The 19,760-nt window shown below is 46.4% G+C and overlaps 1 protein-coding gene and 1 long non-coding RNA gene across 6 annotated transcripts; both read right to left on the reverse strand.

The window, feature by feature from the left end:
- Positions 1–270: 270 nt before the first annotated feature.
- Positions 271–1,910, reverse strand: LOC133890291 (uncharacterized). The gene is made up of 3 exons (XM_062330709.1): positions 1,284–1,910; positions 1,012–1,185; positions 271–910 (listed from the first exon to the last, which is right to left on the reverse strand). Exons 1-3 carry the CDS (start codon positions 1,719–1,721, stop codon positions 533–535), a joined length of 990 nt encoding a protein of 329 aa, XP_062186693.1. The 5' UTR covers positions 1,722–1,910; the 3' UTR covers positions 271–532.
- A 1,520-nt stretch (positions 1,911–3,430) lies between these two features.
- LOC133924003 (uncharacterized) lies at positions 3,431–19,277 on the reverse strand. 5 transcript variants are annotated; one of them, XR_009910742.1, is made up of 7 exons: positions 11,205–17,772; positions 10,821–11,119; positions 10,110–10,742; positions 9,883–10,026; positions 4,282–4,498; positions 4,068–4,168; positions 3,431–3,983 (listed from the first exon to the last, which is right to left on the reverse strand). It is a non-coding gene; the product is annotated as an uncharacterized LOC133924003 (long non-coding RNA). The 5 variants fall into 5 exon arrangements; XR_009910740.1 differs by having other exon boundaries at positions 10,110–10,754; XR_009910741.1 differs by having other exon boundaries at positions 4,068–4,182; positions 10,110–10,754.
- Positions 19,278–19,760: the final 483 nt, after the last annotated feature.

The following is a 19,760-nucleotide window of genomic DNA, read 5'->3' on the forward strand; positions in this document are numbered from 1 at the left end:
GATGGTTGCGCGTCACGGGCGCCTTGCCTGCGTTAACGACGCCGAGACAGTGATCTGCAGTTCTGCACCCGTTTGACTGACCCCCCATCGCCACCTGCCCGTCTCCCGCGAGAACGGGCGAAGTCCCAGCCGGAAGCTACATGCAGGGTGCATGGAGCACTGATAATTCATTCAGGCTGATTTGCAGAGAAACATTGGCAATTCAAGCTGCTTTTTGGAAGTAAATCGGAAATCACGGAGCACAAGTTGTTGTCAGTCTCACACGAGAAGTCGTTTTGTACTTTTTTTTTTTACTGCTTCATGATGTTTCTGGCTAAAAGTTACAAGACAATCAATCATACACAAGGGAAGGTCAACGACGCCACCCAGCTGACCCGACCCCTTCACCGCACAGGCAGGCAGGCATGCGGCCGCCACCCCTGAGTCTGAGTGCTCGCGCGAGCACCGGACCCCACCGGCCACCAACGCCGCGTTCGTTCCATTACCCTGGCTGGCTGGCTAGTGACTGGCTAGGCGGCCTACGAGGCCAGGTTCACGGACTGACGGACAGCATGTCGCCGAGGGTGGCCCACAGCTCCTCGTCGTCGTCGAAGCCGACCTGCCGCTGCGCCTCGTCGGCAGCGGTGGCGGCCCCCGGCACCCGCCACCACCACTCGCCATTGTCGCTGCCACCGTTGAATGCTGAGGCTGCGCCGTTGCTGCCAGCGCCGTCCAGCTTGTAGTGGCCGTCGTAGCAGCAGCTGCTGTTGCTGTTGTTGTTGCCGTTTGCGAGGTCGTTGTTGCCGAAGCAGTACTCGTAGCTGTTGTCGGACGCCTCGCGCTCGTCGGCCTCGGCCTCCGCCTCGCCGTTCCTCACGAACCGGCCCTTCACCCTCGGCCGGCTGTCGGCCAGCGTCTTCCTGCACGCGTACTGGCGAGACCAGCGCATGATCGAACGTTAGCTAGCACCAAAGGAAAAGGAGTGTGCGAGAGAGCGAAGCATTTGCAGGGGAGATGTGATCAGGGAGGTACAGTGATCTTCTTGTTGAAGTTCCTCTGCTGGCGTTTGACGCGGTATCTCTCGATCCGTTCCTTCCTCTCCTCGGCGCTGTACCGCCCGACCTTCTGCGTGAACAGCCCGCCTCCCTCTTGGCTGCAGCCGTCGCCCGACGGCACTGGTCGCGGTGGCGACGACCCGTTCATCCCCTGTTTCATTGTCAGCATGGCAGAGTTCAGTTTCCGATTCCCATATGCCGCTCTGAATTGTATGCCGGTCAGGGATCTTGAGATGCACGCTGCGGTACCTGGAGATCGCCAGTGCTGAAGACGCGGCGGACGGGGCACGACGAGGTGAACTCGAAGAGGTCGCCGGAGGAGGAGGAAGGGGAGGATGAGAGCAGCGGCAGGGGCAGCTGGTGCTGGGACTGGGAGGACAGCGAGAAGAAGCCATTGCTTCCGCCGCCGCCGCCGATGGAGTCAGCGAGCTGGAGGTGCAGCGGGAGGGAGTGCGAGCTGATGCTCCTCTGGATGCTGTTGTAGTACGACGAAGGGAGCGACGAGGAGTAGACCGACGGTGGCGACGAGAACGCGCCAACATTGCCGTCGAGGTACCCGCCGCCGGTGCCGCGGAGGATCTGGACCGGGACGGTAACGGTCAAGGCGGCGGAGAAGCTCGCCGCGTGGTGCATGAGGGCGTCGCCGTAGGAGGCGGACGCCGACGAGGGAGAGGAGTGAGGGAACATGGCTTTTGGACGTGAAAAAAAGCCTTGGGACTTTGCGCGAACTGTGGTTTGGGGGAAGTTTGAGTTGAGGGGTGTGGTATATATATAAGAGGGAACAAGGCTTGGCGCGTATTCGGCTGCTAGTGCAGGGTGCTGTGCACTGAAAGGTGTGGGGTGTCCCTTCAAAATCTTATCAGATTCTATGGGAACGGGGTAAGACTAATCTTAACAGTTTCTCTTTAGGTATCATATTTCTGTGGTGAAGTACAAGTTTGATCTGAACACATTCCCAGGGACAATACTATTAGATCATCTCCAATCATATTCTCTTCATTTCGTTCCCTTCTCAATTCTCTTTCCTGTTCTCATTCCCTTCAGCGCTCCAACGGTTTCTTTTCACGGTTCCCATTACAACGGGATTCCTATGCTCATTCACTCCAGGACGGGATTCTCTCTCATTTTCCTTCGCGATTCCCTTCGAAGTGAAGCTGTTGAAAATGAGAGAATAAAGGGAATAGGAACGAGGAAGAGAATCGAAAAGGAAATGAAATGAAGAGAATATGTTTGGATGGTCTAATAGTATTGTCCCTGGGAATGTGTTCGGATCAAACTTGTACTGAGAGCTCTCTATATCTACAAAATAAAAGCTATTAACTAGTTTTTATCTTCATATCTACTCACTTTTCTCTCTCTATATATATATATAAGCTAGCAGCTACCATAACCATTGGAGCTGCTTTGATCGATGGGGAAAAGATGTGAAACAATGCATATAGGGTGTGTTTGATTCTTGGACTAGTTTTTATAGAGCTACATCGTATAAACAAGTCGAATAGAGTTATATTTATTGAAAGGAAGAATATTTGATTGGTTATATGTCTGGACAGACTAAACTGTAAGAGTTGATATTATGATTATTTATCTGTATAAAGATGATTTTGTAACATTGATAAATAGATATGTCTGTATAAGCGAATGCGGGGTATGTATCCATCAAACCAGGCTACGAAGTGAAAGTCGAATAGTCGAATTAAACTTTACTTGAATCAGGATAAGATCGTATATTTACACTCACCGAATAAAATTGTAACAGAAGATGCAGATAAACAAATAAGTTTTTTTTTCAGAATTCTATACATTCATTGAAGCAGAATGATGAGATTGGAAACAAACACACCCTACCGTGTATGTATAAACTCCCATGCAACCATGTGCTTTAAGCACTCCAATGTATGCATGATCCATCATCGAGCGCTTTGAGCCATCTGATCCCTTGGTTGTACGACATAGTACTAGAACATGAAAGGTTGTACTTATAGCACTGCTCTTGAAAGACACATGGTAACATTTCTAAATTCGTAGTAACTGATGTCAAAGATGTAGAGCCGCCCATGTAGAATCCACTGGGTAAGATGAGGGGATGTTTGGTAAGTCACAGTTTGCCGCGACAGTATTTCCGGTGGTCAAACTTTGTAACTTTACGTTCTTACTCTGATGTTATCAGAGTTAATTCTATTCGAGAAGTTCATATATCATTTACCCATTTGACCATTATAAGATTGTCTCGAGTCTAGGCTGAAAAGCATCAAACGCAGTCTTTTACTGCTGAATTATGAGGGATAGGCAATGCTAGTTCCTAGACAAGTTGTTTTTTTTATTTTATATATGTATTTAAGGTGCTAGTTTCTAGACAAGTTAGTGGAATATTTGGAAGAAGAGGGATGCGAGGATCTTTCAAAATACAACCTCATTGGCGTTGGTTGTGGCCTTTAAAATTAAAGAAGATTACAGTCAATATCATATAGCAGTAGATCGAGCTTAGCTTGTTTTATGTCTTTGGCGTTGTTTCCCCCCTTCTAGTCGTTTCTTTTTGTCATTCTGCGGCGTGGTTGATCTTGTATCTCTATCTTCCTTTTCTTTCATTAAACTCTTGATTTTCTTCTTAGACTAATAAAATCAGCAGACATCATGCCGTCTTTTCAAAAAAAAAGAAGTTGCTATTGGAAACCAGATGCTTTTCCTTCAAAACAAAAGAGGGACATATTCTAGCTCCTTTAATCAAAGGGTCATTCTGACGTTAACAATTAGAAGAATGAATAAGGTGTCACAGCTAGCGAATATGCTCCACCTAAGTATACGTCGTTTAACAAACACAAGGAGCTTGATGACAGTATCCCTTTCTGTATAAAATGGGATCAATAAGGTGCTGAACCTCGGCTTACTGAAAGATATTTTTGCATGTGTGGACCGTCTGAAAGTAAGTTCACGACAATTTTGTTTTCACTGCAGTTAATATGAATAAGAGGAATGAGACGATAACAAGTCAACAACCTTCCAATGAACTTACGGAGAATAAGAAGTCCTTACCTAATTATACAGCACCACTTGACAACTTTGACAGCACATGTCAAACAACGATCTGTTATAACTATTGACTTGCACAGACAACAATCCACTCGTCCCAGTACCTGTGTTGAGTTCACTTACAGATATAGCCAATTCAATCCACTCACTGTGAAAACAGAAGCCCAAACTCGAAATGCAGCATGAAACGATCAAACGAAAGGTGTAGAATACTTACTGTAGATAGCCAAAGATATGAAGTTTGCCAGCAGAGAACTCTGACCCTCAATTTAGATTTGGCTGAGCTCAACTCGGAAGCTGCTAGAGCTTTGCCAAGCAAACATTATCTTCATTCAGTATAGTAAGATCCCAGTATTACTGCAGAACAAAGGTCCATGTAGCCCCCCATAAAAGGTAGTGGTAGTGCTGGTGTTAGACAAACAAGGGATGCTTTCCTGAAACATTCCAAGACAGTTTGTTACGAAAGATATACGCCATTGTCAAAGATCTCATAGGGCTCAATGTTGCACAGTTTGCATCGGACCAGAAAAAAAAAGGAGATACCTCACCACTTACTTCTTGAAGAAGAAGAAAACACTGAACAGGCCTGTTAAGACAACAGAAAATACCTAGATTGTTTCCTCATGAAGCAAACCGTGCATTGGGCTGGAAGCCTGCAAAGGTATGATGGACATAGAATCGGTCTTCTGTATATTTTTTTCCCATTTTCACAGGAAGCTGTCACTCTATGTACTTGCACGCGTAGAGTAGTACTTTTTTTTAACTGGTTTGGCTTAATTGCATCCCCCCCCCCCATCTCTTGATACATTCATAAAATTACTGCTAATGATCTCTCTGCACCATAACCTCTCAATATGGCTCCAACCCTATCTAAATGGAAGGAAGATTTTTTTTTTATAGAAGCTCACTTACAATCTCACAGAATGCGTGTGCCTTTTAGCACCTCCTTTCTTGCTTGGATGTACTCCCTTGTATAGAGCCTACTTCCTTTGTACATCCTCCTCTATTTTTCTCTATTTTTTTCTGTCACCTGCTTTCGGTGCTGTGATGTTTAAAGATGTTTTTTTTCTTTCTTTTCTTTGGCCTTGCTCTTTTATATTTTAATAAAATCTACTGCGGCAGGGTTTCCCCTACTGTTTCCCTAAAAAAACATAACATCTCATTTTACTCCCAGTTTTTCTATCATTCAATGGATTTACTAAAAATCCAAAATTATTTACATGTCTGGATATGACTTAAAATGCATGTTCTAAAAAATAGGTCCTGCTATAGAAAGGCTTAAGCCGCTGAGCACATTATCCATTAAGATTGGACATTTGAGATGTTTTTTGTCGGTGTATAGAACAGGGTTCCCTGTTCTGAGAGTCACACCGGTCAATATTTAGTTGGTAGACGATTCTTTCCCGGACCAGGGTCTCGCTGCGCGACCAGTCTGCATCTTCGCGACCAGGATCCTTACCATATAAGGGATTCTCGTAACCAACTTTTGATGATCGCGGGACAGGTACTCATGAAACTAGTCTATTCTTATTAAATGCATTTCACTCAAGTGTTTTCCTTTCATAGGTACTCCTTCCCAACGAATAGGCCATGGCCTGCGCAGTGGTGCCATGCCTCGTCCCATAGCATTAAATGTTACGGGATGGGCTCGCAAGCATGTCAGACTGCTTCACATGTGCGCGTGCGAGACTGATAATGAGACGGAACGTACCGGCTAATCGAGGTGGTGTAGGCGTGGAGGTGTCCAGCGGATGGGATGGGATGGGATCGGCTGCTTTATCATAACAAAAAGGGACACGTACACCGTCCAACCAAGGGGTGGGAGGTTAGATAAGGTATGGGTCAGTAGAAAAAGGCTAACTTATAAGTTCTTCTTCTCTCTAATATATAAAGAGAGGACCCGATTTATAGGGGGACGAAGAACAATAAGTCTGAGAGATTGATTTGTAACCAGTTAAAAAACACCCATAACCAAATACACAGGACGTAAGGTTGTTATAATTCGGAAGTTCTGAACCTGGATAACTCATGTATTCTTGAGTTCACCACACACACAAACACATGCACACTGCAAGCATTCTTCAAGTGCCCATCGACTGGTACACCCCAGAATCATTGTCAGGAACAAACCCTCGACAGTTGGCGCATCAGATAGGAGGCACATGTTTCTGCATTTCGGTAAGTGTTGAAGATTAGATTAGACTACCCATGGCTAGACCCACGGAAACTGCTAAGTCAGGTTCCGAGGACCTTGGTCACTACGAGTTACTCGTCATGGGATACGACCCATATGAGCCCAGTGGGCTCCAGGAATGGAGCACTGAATCTGAGTCTGAGGGCTCCGAGGCTCAACGGGAAGGTTGCATGACCGTTCATGCAATGAGGAGCCAACCCTCTGACCTGCGAGATTCCCTGGTCCAACATGATCTCTACAGCGTGATCCAAAGTCATCAGCCAGGCAAAATCTCCAAACAGGTAAGAGGGTACCCTGAAAATAATCGGACGTGTGGCCTTTTTAGGTAGGATCATCTCGAGGACAGGAAAAACGGTCTTTCGCTCTTCAAGTTTCTAATAGAAAGAAGGATCACTTTCGGCGGATACCAGGAATAGGGGCAGCCTTCCAGGATCTCAACAGGTGATCCTTTTTCTCCTCCTATATTGACCACTTCTCGACAAAATGAGGAGTCGTTGCCCTATTTACAGCTACCCCCATAGGTCGCGGGAGCGGTACTGGTCGTCGAGCTGTGAGGGATTTCTACGACCAGAGACAAACAGGCACAAGACCACACATATCGATAGGTCGTGCATGTTGAATGGACTGTGAGCTAGAGCGATCTCGACCCCACACGCTAGTGACACCTTCAGGTACACATCTTAATTAAATTTTTATGTCACTAAACAATGTTGCGGAGTATGAGAGTCTCTCATCTAGAATACAAGCAGCATCCGCACGGGGGGTAAAATGCCCACTAGCAATGAGGGACTCGTTACTAACCGTAATCCGGGTACGGAGGGTTTCCTGTGCTTGAACCAGACGATGGCGACATACCACTCTGAAGTGAGAAAGCTAGAACAACGCTCCTTCAACTTTGAAGTCTAGCACATCCCTCGCAAGAACAACTTCCTAGTTGATGAGCTGATTTGTCTAGCCTCTTCTTGCGCACCTGTCCCGATCAGAGTCTTTGAAAAAAGATTCACATGACCACCTACCGTGGTCTTAGGCCAACGTGGAAGGGATGCTCTGCTTAGAAACAAAGAACCAGAGGCAACAGCTTTGGAGGCATCACCTCCTTCGATGTCATCGATCTCGGTGGCCATCATGTGGTCGTCCTGCTCAATTCGGGTACGACCTGGATGGATCAGATCTTGGACTACCTTTAGAATCAAGCAGGCCCTAACGATGATGGGTCAGTAGAAAGGGTCGCGTGGTAGGACCACAAATACTCATGTGTAGAGGGACGCCTCTACCGCCAAAGGAGGAACGACCTTTTACTGAAATACATCACTCAGGAAAGAGGGAGCACAGCATTCCCTGACATCCTCGGAGGCATATGTGGTAGCCACGCTTCATACCACACTTTGGTTAGTAAAGCGTTTCGATAAGAATTCTATTGATCTACGACCCTCTAGGACGCTTATGAGCCAATGAAACAGTACGGGTCATATCAAAATCATGGCCGATATGCCAAACTACCAGCCCAAGCACAGCAAATCGTACCATTCTCTTGTCCTTTCACTGTCCAGGGGCTCGTTATCATAGGATCATCCCCTAAAAGCCCCAAACGATTTTGAATTCCTATTCGTGGCAATCGACAAATTCACCAAGTGGATAAAGGCCGGGCCCGTTAGGAAGATCAGCGCCACAACAATGATTAAGTTCATACAAGAGCTGGTACTGCAGTTTGGCAGTCCAAATCGCATAATTACGGACAATGGGACTCAAGTTGCCAGTCGAAGAACGCATGTCGCCTCGTACGACTAGGAAGTGTGGTGAGAGGACAATTCAAACCCGAGTGAAGAGTCCCACGAATATGCTCAAAATTCGAACAACCCGATGCCAACAGAGCCTTAGACACTACCACGACCATAGGGTGTGGAAGTAGACAATGGTCGTAGGCAAGCGCGATCTGAAATGAGTCCAAGAATAGGGCAGGTCGTGACAGGCTCTTTCCCAAGGGGGAGGGGTCCTACAAAGTGTTCTGCTTTTCTTTACTTGACACGGTCGACATGGCCAGAGGCTAACCACAAATTACTCAAACTCGTGGAACACGGTTTCTATGTGTAAGGCTACTCGAAGACGAGCCTGTTTTTCTATTTTGCAGGATCTTCCAGATGAGGGTGGAACATGGCTTGTAAGTTTTTTCAAATTCAAAAACATACTCTATTTTGTAGGATGACCTGAATATAAACGGTCTCACCAAATGGTAAGTTTTTCAATTCATAGGTTTGACCTCCTGGTCGGCAATTTTCTGACCAACCAGACGGTCGGGGTCTAGAGCTTTTAGGATATGTAGTTTATTTTTGTGCAGCGTGCATGTTTTTTCCTACCCGATCAATCATATTATTAGGGTGGGGGTCAAAATTACTACTCGTACAATGTCGAAGGTATGGGCATTCGAGGGATGATGATCACGAGGCCATGAGTCATAAATCAGGTCGAGCCTTGGTCGCCCCCGATAGGCTCTTCATGCTAAGGGCCATCCTAAGCACCAGGAACCTTGCTGGCAAGCACCCCGAACCTACTCGCGCAGTGTCGAATGTATGGGCGTCCGAGGGATGACAACCACGAGGCCACGAGTCCTAAATCGGGTTGATTGTTGGTCGCCCTCGATAGGCTTGTTGTGCTAAGGGCCATCCTAAGCATCGGGAACCTTACTAGCAGGCACCTCGAACCTAATGGTGTGGGAGTCAAAATTACTACTTGCAAAGTGTCGAAGGTATGAGCGTCCGAGGATAACGACCACCTATGTTACATAGTACAGGGATACGAATATGGGGATACGACATTTTCCAAAAGTAGCAATACGGGGATACGGTAATCCCCAAATACAATATTACAACCATAGTCGAATATTGTGCATTACATAATAATATCAATATATCATAGAAATATAGGATAAAGAAACATGCTAAGCTCATCAAGAAGTGATAAGAACTCAATCTTCCCCTCCTAATATCTTCTCCTCAAATTCTGGCTCATCAAGTGTCAGATCGGCACCTTCTAAAAAGCCAACACCAACAAAGCTCTTGGTGCCATCTCCCCCGACATCCTATATTCGGCTTGGCCCACTTTGATAATTATTGGATTTCCTTGAAAGAAGACGCAAGTTGTTATGCACAAACACCAAATCCTCGGCTCGCTCAGGAGTGAGCTTATTCCTCTTCATGCTATGTATAAAAGCATATGTGCTCCAATTCCTCTCACAGCAAGAGGAAGATGCTGGCTGCCCAAGTAGCTTCAAGGCTAAATCTTTCAACTCTAGGGTGTGAACTCCATAAGTGCCCCACCATTGCTTTGTCTCAAACTGGGCTCTATTCTCAACTGAGTCAGGGTCATCAAAGGCACCCAAAAATAGAGAGAAATCAGCAAATTGTGTCTTGATTTTTCTTAAGTCATCTGGATCCGGAAAGAACTTTCTAAAACATTTGTTCCTCTCAGTATTAATTTCAACATCATTATTTGGGCTGACACGACTAGAGACTTCATTAAGCCAAGCTGGACTATAGTATCTATCATCACCATAATAACAAAAAGAATCATCAAGATTGTGCAATTCAAAACATTTAAATGACAATGTAAGGTTGATATTTTTTTTACCTTGGATTTAGCGAGTGTGCCAAACACTGGAGAGGAGTATTACTCTTGCCCCCACCTAGATAGTAAAATGCTTTGAACAACATCAAAAAAGACACTTGTACCACCGTCCACAATTCCCTCCTTCCGATAGATACAAGCTCTTACCTAAGATATATAATAAAATCAGCAAGCATAGAACAACAAAATCAGCAAGCATAGACAACAAAATGTTAAAATCAGCACATCACCTTCTCTATCATGGAGTCCCACATCTCTTAGACCAAATGGAGACATGACTTGTCCATGTCAGCTGCCCGTAGCATTGAATAAATGGGATCGATGAAATCAACAATGTATTTAACTTGATCCCACCATATATCATTGAGAATCTTTTCCTTCACCGCTTGAGCTTTGGTTGGATCGTCCTCCCTATAAGCCATCCACTTGTCACCAACAACCATGAGCACCAATGCTTCCTTGATAAGAAAGAACCTCTTCAACATGACAATGACACTAGCAAATCTTGTTTTTGCAACTACAAGAAACTTGAGTTTGGTAAACTCATTGAACATGGACAACCTCATGCCATGATTCATGATGTAATTCTTGATATAGGAGGCATCTTCTGAGATGTGCTTGATCCAAACAAGTTCTTTATTGTTGCCTTCATTGTCCTTTGGAGCACAAATATTCTTCAATGCAAGGTTGAGGGTGTGCACAACGCAAGGAGTCCAAAAGATGTTCTTGTATTTTGATTCAATCATCAATCCGGCGGCTTTGCAATTTGCCGCATTGTTAGTGATCACTTGGACCACATTCTTTGATCCAACTTCCTCTATCACCTCCTTCAACCTATCGAAGATATATTCCTTGCTTTTCACCTATCAAGAGTTCTAAGACAAGAAGACCATAAAGTACCAAAAAAAGACCAAAAAGACAAGCTCAAATTGATTTTTTACCTCTCCTTCGGAGTCAATTGATTTTAGGAAAATTGGAGCACCCTTTGTCACAGCTATAAAAATTAAAATTGGGCACCTTTGTGGATCAATCCACCCATTAGCTGCAATAGTCACTCCTTTGAAGGGTCATGTGGATTTGATAGGTTGAAGCATCCTCTCAACATGTGCCTTCTCTTTTTGGAGAAGAGTTGTCCTCAATGCATTATATCTCGGGGGCACATAACCACCCATTTTGTTCTTTGCAACAAAATTGTAAGATGCCCGATAATTGGGGTTCCTTGCCACATTGAAGGGAAGCCCTGCAAAATAAAGTACTAGCATGCTTCAAACGAAATGAGAAATGCAAAATACAAGTACAACATAATTAATTGCAATTCTGCAAACCTGCAGTGTAGAACAATCTTGCAATATGACCATCGACAATGCGTCGGGTTTCAGCGTTAAAACTTTCTGAAATCTCTGATTGCTTCTCTTTTATTTTCTTTGATAATGGTGGCAAGCCTGAATCTTCAAAAGAGGGTAAGCGAAGTAGCTTATTCCTAGGGGCACTATTTGTTGCAACCTCTGTAGCTTCACGGTCTTCCTTGCGAAGTTGCTCAAGGATAGGGTATGAAATCTTCTCACAAATTGCAACACCCGTATTTCTCACCTTTAGAAGATGAGACCTCACTCTTGAATAGCTACCCGGATAATCTTTTTCATAAAAATGACACCTAAATCTCACATTGCCTCCACGGCCGGGTGTCACAAATCTGGTAACATGAGCCCACAATGGATATTTGGGGTTTCTATACTCAGTTTCTTCATTTTTTGTTTCATGACTACCAACAGAGGATCGTGTTCCTGTTCCACTTCCACTTCCACTTGATGCCACTGCGATCCCTCAGCTCCTAGTCCTAGTAGAGGAAGATGGAAGGGAGGGGCGATGCGCCTTACCTGCTCTGTCCTGGCCTCCTGGGGAGAGGAGCGGCGCGCCTTACCTGCCTGCACCAAGGGGCGGCGGCGGCGCGGGGCGAACAGCTCACGGCCACGGACCGCCGCAGGCGGCGACGCGCCTGCTCTGTGCGCGTGTGCGGCGGCGGCGGAGAGGAGGGGCTACGGCACGCGTGTGCGGTGACGGCGGAGAGGAGGAGGGGCGGCGCGCCTGTGCGACGGCGGTGGCGAGGAGAGGCGGCGGAGAGGAGAGGCGGCTCCACTTTGCTTCCAGTGACCAGGGGCAAGTGCTCCTCTCAAAACCCTCACACATGGGGGCCAGGTCGTATCCTTGTGTATCCCCTGCGTATCCTTGCGTATCCCTGTCCCATACAAGTCCTGGACGGGGATACGGCACCTCTGCGGAGTATCCGTGGAGGCCATGAGTCCTAAATCGGGTTGAGCGCTGATCGCCCCCGATAGGCTCGTCGTGCTAAGGGTCATCTTAAGCGCCAGGAACCTTGCTAGCAAGCACCCCGAACCTACTCATCACTCGAACACAGGAAAAATTTACACAAAGACTGGTCCTTCCATTACAAGGCGACCACCCGGGCAACTCTCGGGGGCTAGATCTAAATAGTCTATTCAGCATACACGATACCCGAAAATATATGGTAATGCATCAAACTGGACAAACCAAAGAAGGGAGTGAACAACGAGAAAATATGAGTCTGCGAATTCACGGAGCTCCTCGATGGTCTTCGTGGCACCGGCAAAGCCTTTGGAGACTATCAAGATAAGGTTTGTATCCAGAAGGTGCTCGTGGACGCAGGCCAGGGCAAGACAGGCGTCGGTGGCTCCGACCATGGGCGAAGCCAAATTGGCCCGTGTGGATGCAGATGCACCCACGTCAAAATAAAATTTCAGTTGTTTCTATACCATTTTCACCATACATGCACCCCCTATGGCCCAAAATCATGCACCCACAGGCCCAACCGTCCAGCATGGCAAGCCCAACAACCATCTAACAGGCCAAACCTATGAAGTGGTGCACCCCCCTTTATTTTCCTCTAGCTTTGCCACTGGCTCCGACATCCACCAAGTGGTCACCCACAGTCACGCGTAGCCTGTCCTCAAGGCCGCTCGCCTCCTCGAAGGCCACCAAAACTAGTCGACATGATCAGTCACGGTGCCTCCAGGTGTTGGGCGAACCAAAACACCAGTGGACCATAGCAGCAAGTCAAAGGGTGTAAAAGCTTGGCTGGGGCAATCGTAGAAATATTCCGCCACTGGTCATTTTCTCTGGCCATTTGCTCTAGGTCTCTCCGTGTCACGAGCAGCTCCTCCCGACAAGTTGGTCAATGAAACATGTCGTAAATCACACAGAAGCCAGCCGATCGGACCTCACTCGGTTGGCCTAGGACTAACACGTGGCTAAGTGGTGCTAGGACCAACGCACCTTGAATATCACCATGCAGGTTCTCTCGCTCGATCGCAAATCCCAGCTCGCATTCAGTCACCGTTTTCTGGATACGCCGGGCAATGGAATCTTCAATAAATGTTGTCGGGGGTTCGAGGCGAGTAGGTGGGTTGGCCAGTTCTGGTCATGCCACTTCCAGGCGGCACAGGTTGTGGGCGTCATCGGTAGGTGCGGCTGGGGGCTTGGAGTGAGAGGGAGTTTCAGTCATTTTGGTGCTTCTACGATCAGGGTGGCAACAACAAAATTCATTAGAGAAATCAAAAAGTTTCATCCAATATAATACATAACCTAAATTACAGTTTGATATTTACTCCTTAGTGGCCTCCACCTGAAAGATGAATCACACATAGTCCACCGCCCCTTCGCACTCCTCATGCAGTTTCTCCTCGGCTACGGGCCCAGCTACTGCAACCCCCTCTCGAATGAGGTCGAGGTTGAAGTTGGGATTGTGGTTCCTGTAGAACTGGAGGACATACCTCGCTACATCCCTCACTGCCTGCGCCACATCCTTGGCACACCTTGCCGCCAAAATACCTGAGAGATCGAAAAACTTTTCCGAGAGAACCTTGGTGGCATATGCCAAGGCCTGGGCTGTGCACGGGTCTTTTGGATCGATGATCTCTAGCTCAAGGCTCCTCAGAGGCTCCTTGTACGTCTTAAAAGCATCTTGGAGAATGCTATGAGTGACGCTCTTGTCCTCCCTGAGCTGAGTGTGTTCGGCTGCAAGCGTGGCTTTTTCTCGCTGGAGCTCACCACACTTCTGTTGGAGCACGAGCCACGCCACCTTTTCTTTAGCCAGTTGCCACCTCTCCAGTTCAACGCACCTGCTGGCAGCTGCTTCCTTATCGTTAATCAACATGCAGATAGAGGCCGGGAAGCGGGTGGCCAGAGAGAGCAGGTCGGAGGCTGAAACGGGCTTCACGATCGGCTCAACAGGTGCGGGGAGCCACAATCGATGCTCCCGAGGTCAGAGCTGCTGCAGGATGGGGGGGCGAAACATGTTGCTGAGGAACTGGTGGAGGGTTACAACCAGAGCCATGAGCAGGGTCGAGGACCTGCGGTGACAACAGATTTATGAAATCAGGAAAAGAAAGAAAACTCGAAGTATCTACACCTAACCAAAAACCTTACCGTGGCCGCAGAGTGCTGAGCACAAGTCTGGTCCACATAAAGCCACTGAGTCTGCTTGTTAGGGAGGGCAGTCCAGTAGTCGAGCCGTCGGAGCTCGACGTCCCGCGAGCACATTTGGATGCCTCCGCGGTAGACGAGCCCTCCGCCGATCTCTTCCCCCCTTGTGTCAGCACTACGCCGGCGGTGGCCTGACCACTCCTGGTCTGGTCGAGGCATGCCTAGTCGGAGTGAGTCTGATTGGGGTGATGCTGATCCACCCTCTGCAGATCGGCATCGCCCGTAACCACTACCCGACTCTGAGTAGTCCGGTCGCCTCCTCTACCAGCTGGGCTGACATCGTGACCAGATGGGTGGCCGGCTGGAGCAGCACTGGGAGGCGGAGAAGGCATGCTGGTAGCAATATCAACTTCTTGAGCGATCTCCGTGATCTTATCGATTATCAAACACAAGACATCGACCTCAGGAAGACCCTGCGGTGATGCAAACCATGAAACCCTGACCTAGGAGAAGACTTGAAGATGGAAGTTCCTAGAAAATGTCAAACATACCAATCTGAGCCAAGCCCTCTCCGACGGGGAGAGGTCACACAATGGAGGAGCGTCTCGCAACGGACCATCCTTCCTTGGGAATGCCGCCATGAGGAATTTGACTCGTGACTCAACAATCTCGTCAGAGAGATCTACATAAGAGGGATACTTAAGACATTGCACGAATAAACAAATAGTGCTATGGAAATAGTTACGATATTACCTAAAGAGCTCTCCCTGGTGACGTCATCACTCTCGGTGTACTTGTATGCCAGATGTGCTCTTTTCCGCAAAGGGCACAATCAGCTCTTGATGAAGTCACGGGCAACATATGATCTGGTTAGCCTGACATTCGCAAGGTTTTTTACCTGGGCTGCAAGGCTCAATAGCTCCGGAGTAGTCACGAGGGAGTTCCCCCAGTTCTCGAAGACCTATGCCGGTCTGTTCGGCACACGGATATTGTCTAAAGAATCCTCCATCTTGAGGTAGAACCAATCTTTCCTCCAGCCCGACCATGATGACTTACCATGTCGTCGTGAAGAAGGAATCCGCAGCTCCCGGTGGCCTGCCTGGTCTGCAACCTGACCGTATAAAAGTATCTGAAGAGATCGAGGTATGGCTCGACCCCAATGAAGTTCTCTCACATGTGAGCAAAGACGCTTAGCATGATGATGGAATTGGGATTGAGATGGAGGTAGCAGATATCGTAGAAGGAGATGGCAGTGGTGAAGAATTCAGAAAAAGGCGACACAAGGCCGGCCAAGAAGAAAGAGGCAAACAACATGATCTCCCCCTTATGGGGAGCAGACACGTCCTCCCTCGGGTGGTACCCAGAAGAAAGGCGGCAAGGGAGCAGACAGTTGTCATACATCTGCTTCAGCTTCGTCGCAGTGCACTTAGAATTGGGAAATTTTGGCTCTTTACTGGTGCGCGGCGCCATTGAGAGCGACGGGGGTGGCTACGGAAATACAAGTGGAGATGAAGACGATGGGCTCTAAGCATAAGGGCTTGAAAGCTGTGGGGGATGGCGAAAGGATTCATGGGCAAGCTTTTGCTTTTCATTTTATAGGGCCAGCACGATATCCCAACTGTCAGGTGGGGCTCAACGTCTCAAAATTCGAAAGGTCATGTTTTGGGGGCTAAAATTCCCTTAGGTCCAGCGAAAATCAATGTCTCTCTCCCATGATATTTCTCTCTCTCTATCTCTTTGGAAGTTTAAAACCTCCCCTCGGGATGCAGTTTTGTGAGCCCGCCATGAAAGTGGACCATGTTGATGGCCACTCCTAGGGTGAGCTCATGTTGACCTAGGGCCCAGGTGGCAAACCAGGTCCATCCGTGACCACGTGGCGAACCACTCAAATCACCATATCCGCAAGGGAGCTTGAGGGCTATTGTCGGTGTATAGAATAAGGGATTCCCTAAGGGCCACACCAACCAATATCCAGGTGGCAGACGATTCTTTCCCGAACCAAGGTCCTACCGCGTGACCAATCTGCATCTTCGCGACTAGGATCCTTACCACATAAGGGATTCCTGCGACTAGGCTTCACTGGTCATGGGATAGGCACTCATCAAACCAGTCTATTCTCATTAAATACATTCCACTCAGTGTTTTCCTTCCCTAGGCACTCCTTCTCAACAGACAGGCCGTGGCTAGAGCAGTGGTGCTATGCCCCGTCCCGTAGCATTAAACGTTACAGGACGAGCTCGCAGGCATATCAGACTACTTCACAAGTGCGCGTGCGAGATCAGTGATGGGACAGGACATACTGGCTGATCGAGGTGGCATAGGTGTGGAGGTGTCCAGCGGATGGGATGGACTCAGCTGCTTCAATCCCTTTTTCCTTATTTGAATCTTTTAGTTTTAGTCAGTTCATGAAAAAATTTATACTATTAATTACAAAAAGGGACACATGCGTCGCTCATTTTAAATAGCCAAGGAGTGGGAGATTTAGCTAATATATGAGTCAGTAAAAAAGGGCTCACCTGTAAGTTATTCTTTTCTCTAATATATAAAGAGAGGAGGACCCGGTTTATAGAGGGACGAAGAATGATAAGTCTAAGAGACTGATCTGTAACCAGTTAAAAAACACTCATAACTAAATACACAGGACGTAAGGTTGTTATCCTTTAGGAGGCATAAATCTAAATAACTATTGTGTTCTTGAGTTCATCACACACACAAACACACATATACCATAAGTATTATTCGCACGCCCCTCTACCGATATACTGAAATCATTATCATAGATTAACCCTCAACACTTTCCCCAATGGCTCAATTTTATAGTTTGAGAACTTTTATCCGTTTCAACCAATATATTCAATTATTAGTGTAAAGGAAACTTGACAGCGCATGACATTCTGATGCAGAGTATACCTTATTTTCTTTCTCTCTTCCCCTTTTCGGTGGAAGGAAGTGTACTATATATTTAATATGGCAATTCCTTATTTATCACTGCAAACTTTCCTAATTCCTCATATGCCGTCGAATATATCAATGACATATAGACCTCGAACCCACGTGGGGATTTTTCAGAATTGCAGTGCCATATGAGGAATTCTTTTAAGGTGCTGCAACCAACATTTATAGGGTTTTTTTAAAAACAAATGTGCATATTGATTATCGTACAAATTTCAGAAACTAAAAAAGTTCAAAACATATACAGGAATCATAAGTAGGATGAGATGCTGACCTGTTAGGCTTGCTGTTTGTGGGATGACCACCACCTTGAGAACTCATTTTGCATATTAAAATTTGAGTGAATGGTACAAAATTATAGTTATTGTGCCATTTGTAGCATAAAATTATAACTATTGTATCTAGTAACACAAAATTACAAATTTTGTACATCAATTTCACACATAACCTGATTTCTATTATCCCTGCCATCGAATTTCATTGTTCACGATACTATTCGCCTATAAAAAATTTGTGTTTTTCTGGTACTCCAAAAATCATATAATTTTTTTTTACTTGTTTCATAATCCATGCGCAACCTATTTTAATTGGATGTACCAAAAAAGACTATGTAAAATTTAAACTAAAATTCTTTAAAAATACTAATGTTATATGAATTTTATTTAAGATCCTAACAATTGTTAGAAGTTATAAAAGTAGTCTTTTTAGATAATTTTAATTTAAATTATACCCATACTTTTAAGATGAATCTAATTAAAATGGGTAGCACATGGATTATGAAACACATAAAAAAGTTCTAGGATTTTTTAAAATAGAACGACACTGTTTTTGTATTGGTGAACAGTACCTATAAACAGTAAACTTCGGTGGCAGAGGTAACTGAGATGTGGTTATAGGTGACTTTGGTGTATAAAACTTGTAGTTTTGTGTTATAAATGGCATAATAGTTATAGTTTTGTACAATTCACTCTTAATTTGATAATTCATATGTATATATGATAGATGGCTTGTAACTGCTGGAAACACTAACAAGAATGAAGTAATGGTATGGATATATCATAGATGGCTTGCACCTGAAAAAGAATGAAGTAATGGTATGATCATACAGAACAAACCCTCTAGACCAAGAGCTCTGTCACCTTCAAAAGTCAAAACAAACTTTTGAAACGTTTTCAAACACCAGCGGCTAAGGTGGACGCAACATAGTACACTACAACTGAACTTACAAGAGGCTGGCACCAGAGAGTAAAAAAATACCTTAAGACATATTACATTGACTAGCAATGCTAACTAATGATAGGCTAGAAGTCTTCCTAGATTGCAGTTAAATTATATTATCGTCAAAACACATAACCACTAGCACAACCACTAGTATAAAAGTGAAGTTGATGACGGACTAAACAAAATGCATTCTAGCTAGATAGATGTCGAGTTAAGGAAGATTTGAGTTATCTTCTTCAAGTGTCAGCAATTCTACAGGCAATTCTCTGTTCTCTTGATTAGCGATATACTCTAGAACCTTTGTTATCTTACCTAAGAGCGAATCATTTTTAGCAAACTGCAAAACACGGCAAGCTAAGAAGATAATGTCATACATCTCGCACCGATCAAGAGGCTGTATGTGTTGCCAAGTACCTTGTCAGATGAAGGGGTGGCTGAAGCGCCACGGCCTAGCAGAGATGTTTGACTGGTGGTGGTGGGAGGCGGCTCGGCGGTAGTAGCTAGCGGCTGGAGGCGTGAGATTAGGGTTTAGAGACGCAATGGGGAATTGAGAAGAGGAAGCGAACAGATGCGTCAGAGGACGAAGGCGACAGTCGTGCACGCGTTCTGGTTGTGGGGAGCTCGGTGGTGGGCTATTGCCTATTGGGCTGAGACCTAGGAATGGGCTGAGTACCAGTTGCGGCTTTCCCAATAGAACAACAAACCTTCTACCGCCAAGCGAAAGAGTAGAAGCAACTCCAGCAATCAACTCAGCCAACATTAGTTGCGGGTGAGACCTATGATCATCTGCGTCAGTGCATCTCAACATCGAATAACACCCACGCAGAACGCATCATCACACAAAGCAGCAGCGAAATGTTGCAGTGAATAAGAGGCAGAGGAAGTATACCTCGGCCGGCTTGGCGTCGGTCGTCGGATCAAGAGCCGTCGTCCCCCCGCGCTCTGGAGCTCAAGCTGGAACCCTAGCAAAGCTCACGGAAGTGGAGAGTCAACCAATCCGCGGCCAGTACGGTCAATAGAAGCGGATCGGGCGGAGAAACGCGAGCGCCGTCGGAAAAGGCACGAGGAATCGCAGGCGCGGAGCATTTGCTTGCCTCGTGAGGACGATTCGCTTGCCTCGTGGCAGGGCTAGGTAGGGCGCGGCGGTTCGAGAAGAGAGGAAGTATTTGAGGAGGCGGGGACGGGATGGAGTAGGGAGGAGGGTGCAGGTGTTGCTGTTTTTATTTCAGTCGGGGGAGAAGGAGCGG

This window comes from Phragmites australis, chromosome 1 (genome assembly GCF_958298935.1).
Source record: "Phragmites australis chromosome 1, lpPhrAust1.1, whole genome shotgun sequence".
Lineage (NCBI taxonomy): Eukaryota > Viridiplantae > Streptophyta > Magnoliopsida > Poales > Poaceae > Phragmites > Phragmites australis.

Bases quoted from the DNA above. Each gene is read 5' to 3' on its own strand.
- LOC133890291 (XM_062330709.1), bottom strand. From the start codon at position 1,721: ATGTTCCCTCACTCCTCTCCCTCGTCGGCGTCCGCCTCCTACGGCGAC. The intron at 1,186-1,283 runs GTACCGCAGCGT...ACAATGAAACAG, and splicing joins TCAGCACTGGCGATCTCCAG to GGGATGAACGGGTCGTCGCC. The intron at 911-1,011 runs GTACCTCCCTGA...TGGTCTCGCCAG, and splicing joins ACTTCAACAAGAAGATCACT to TACGCGTGCAGGAAGACGCT.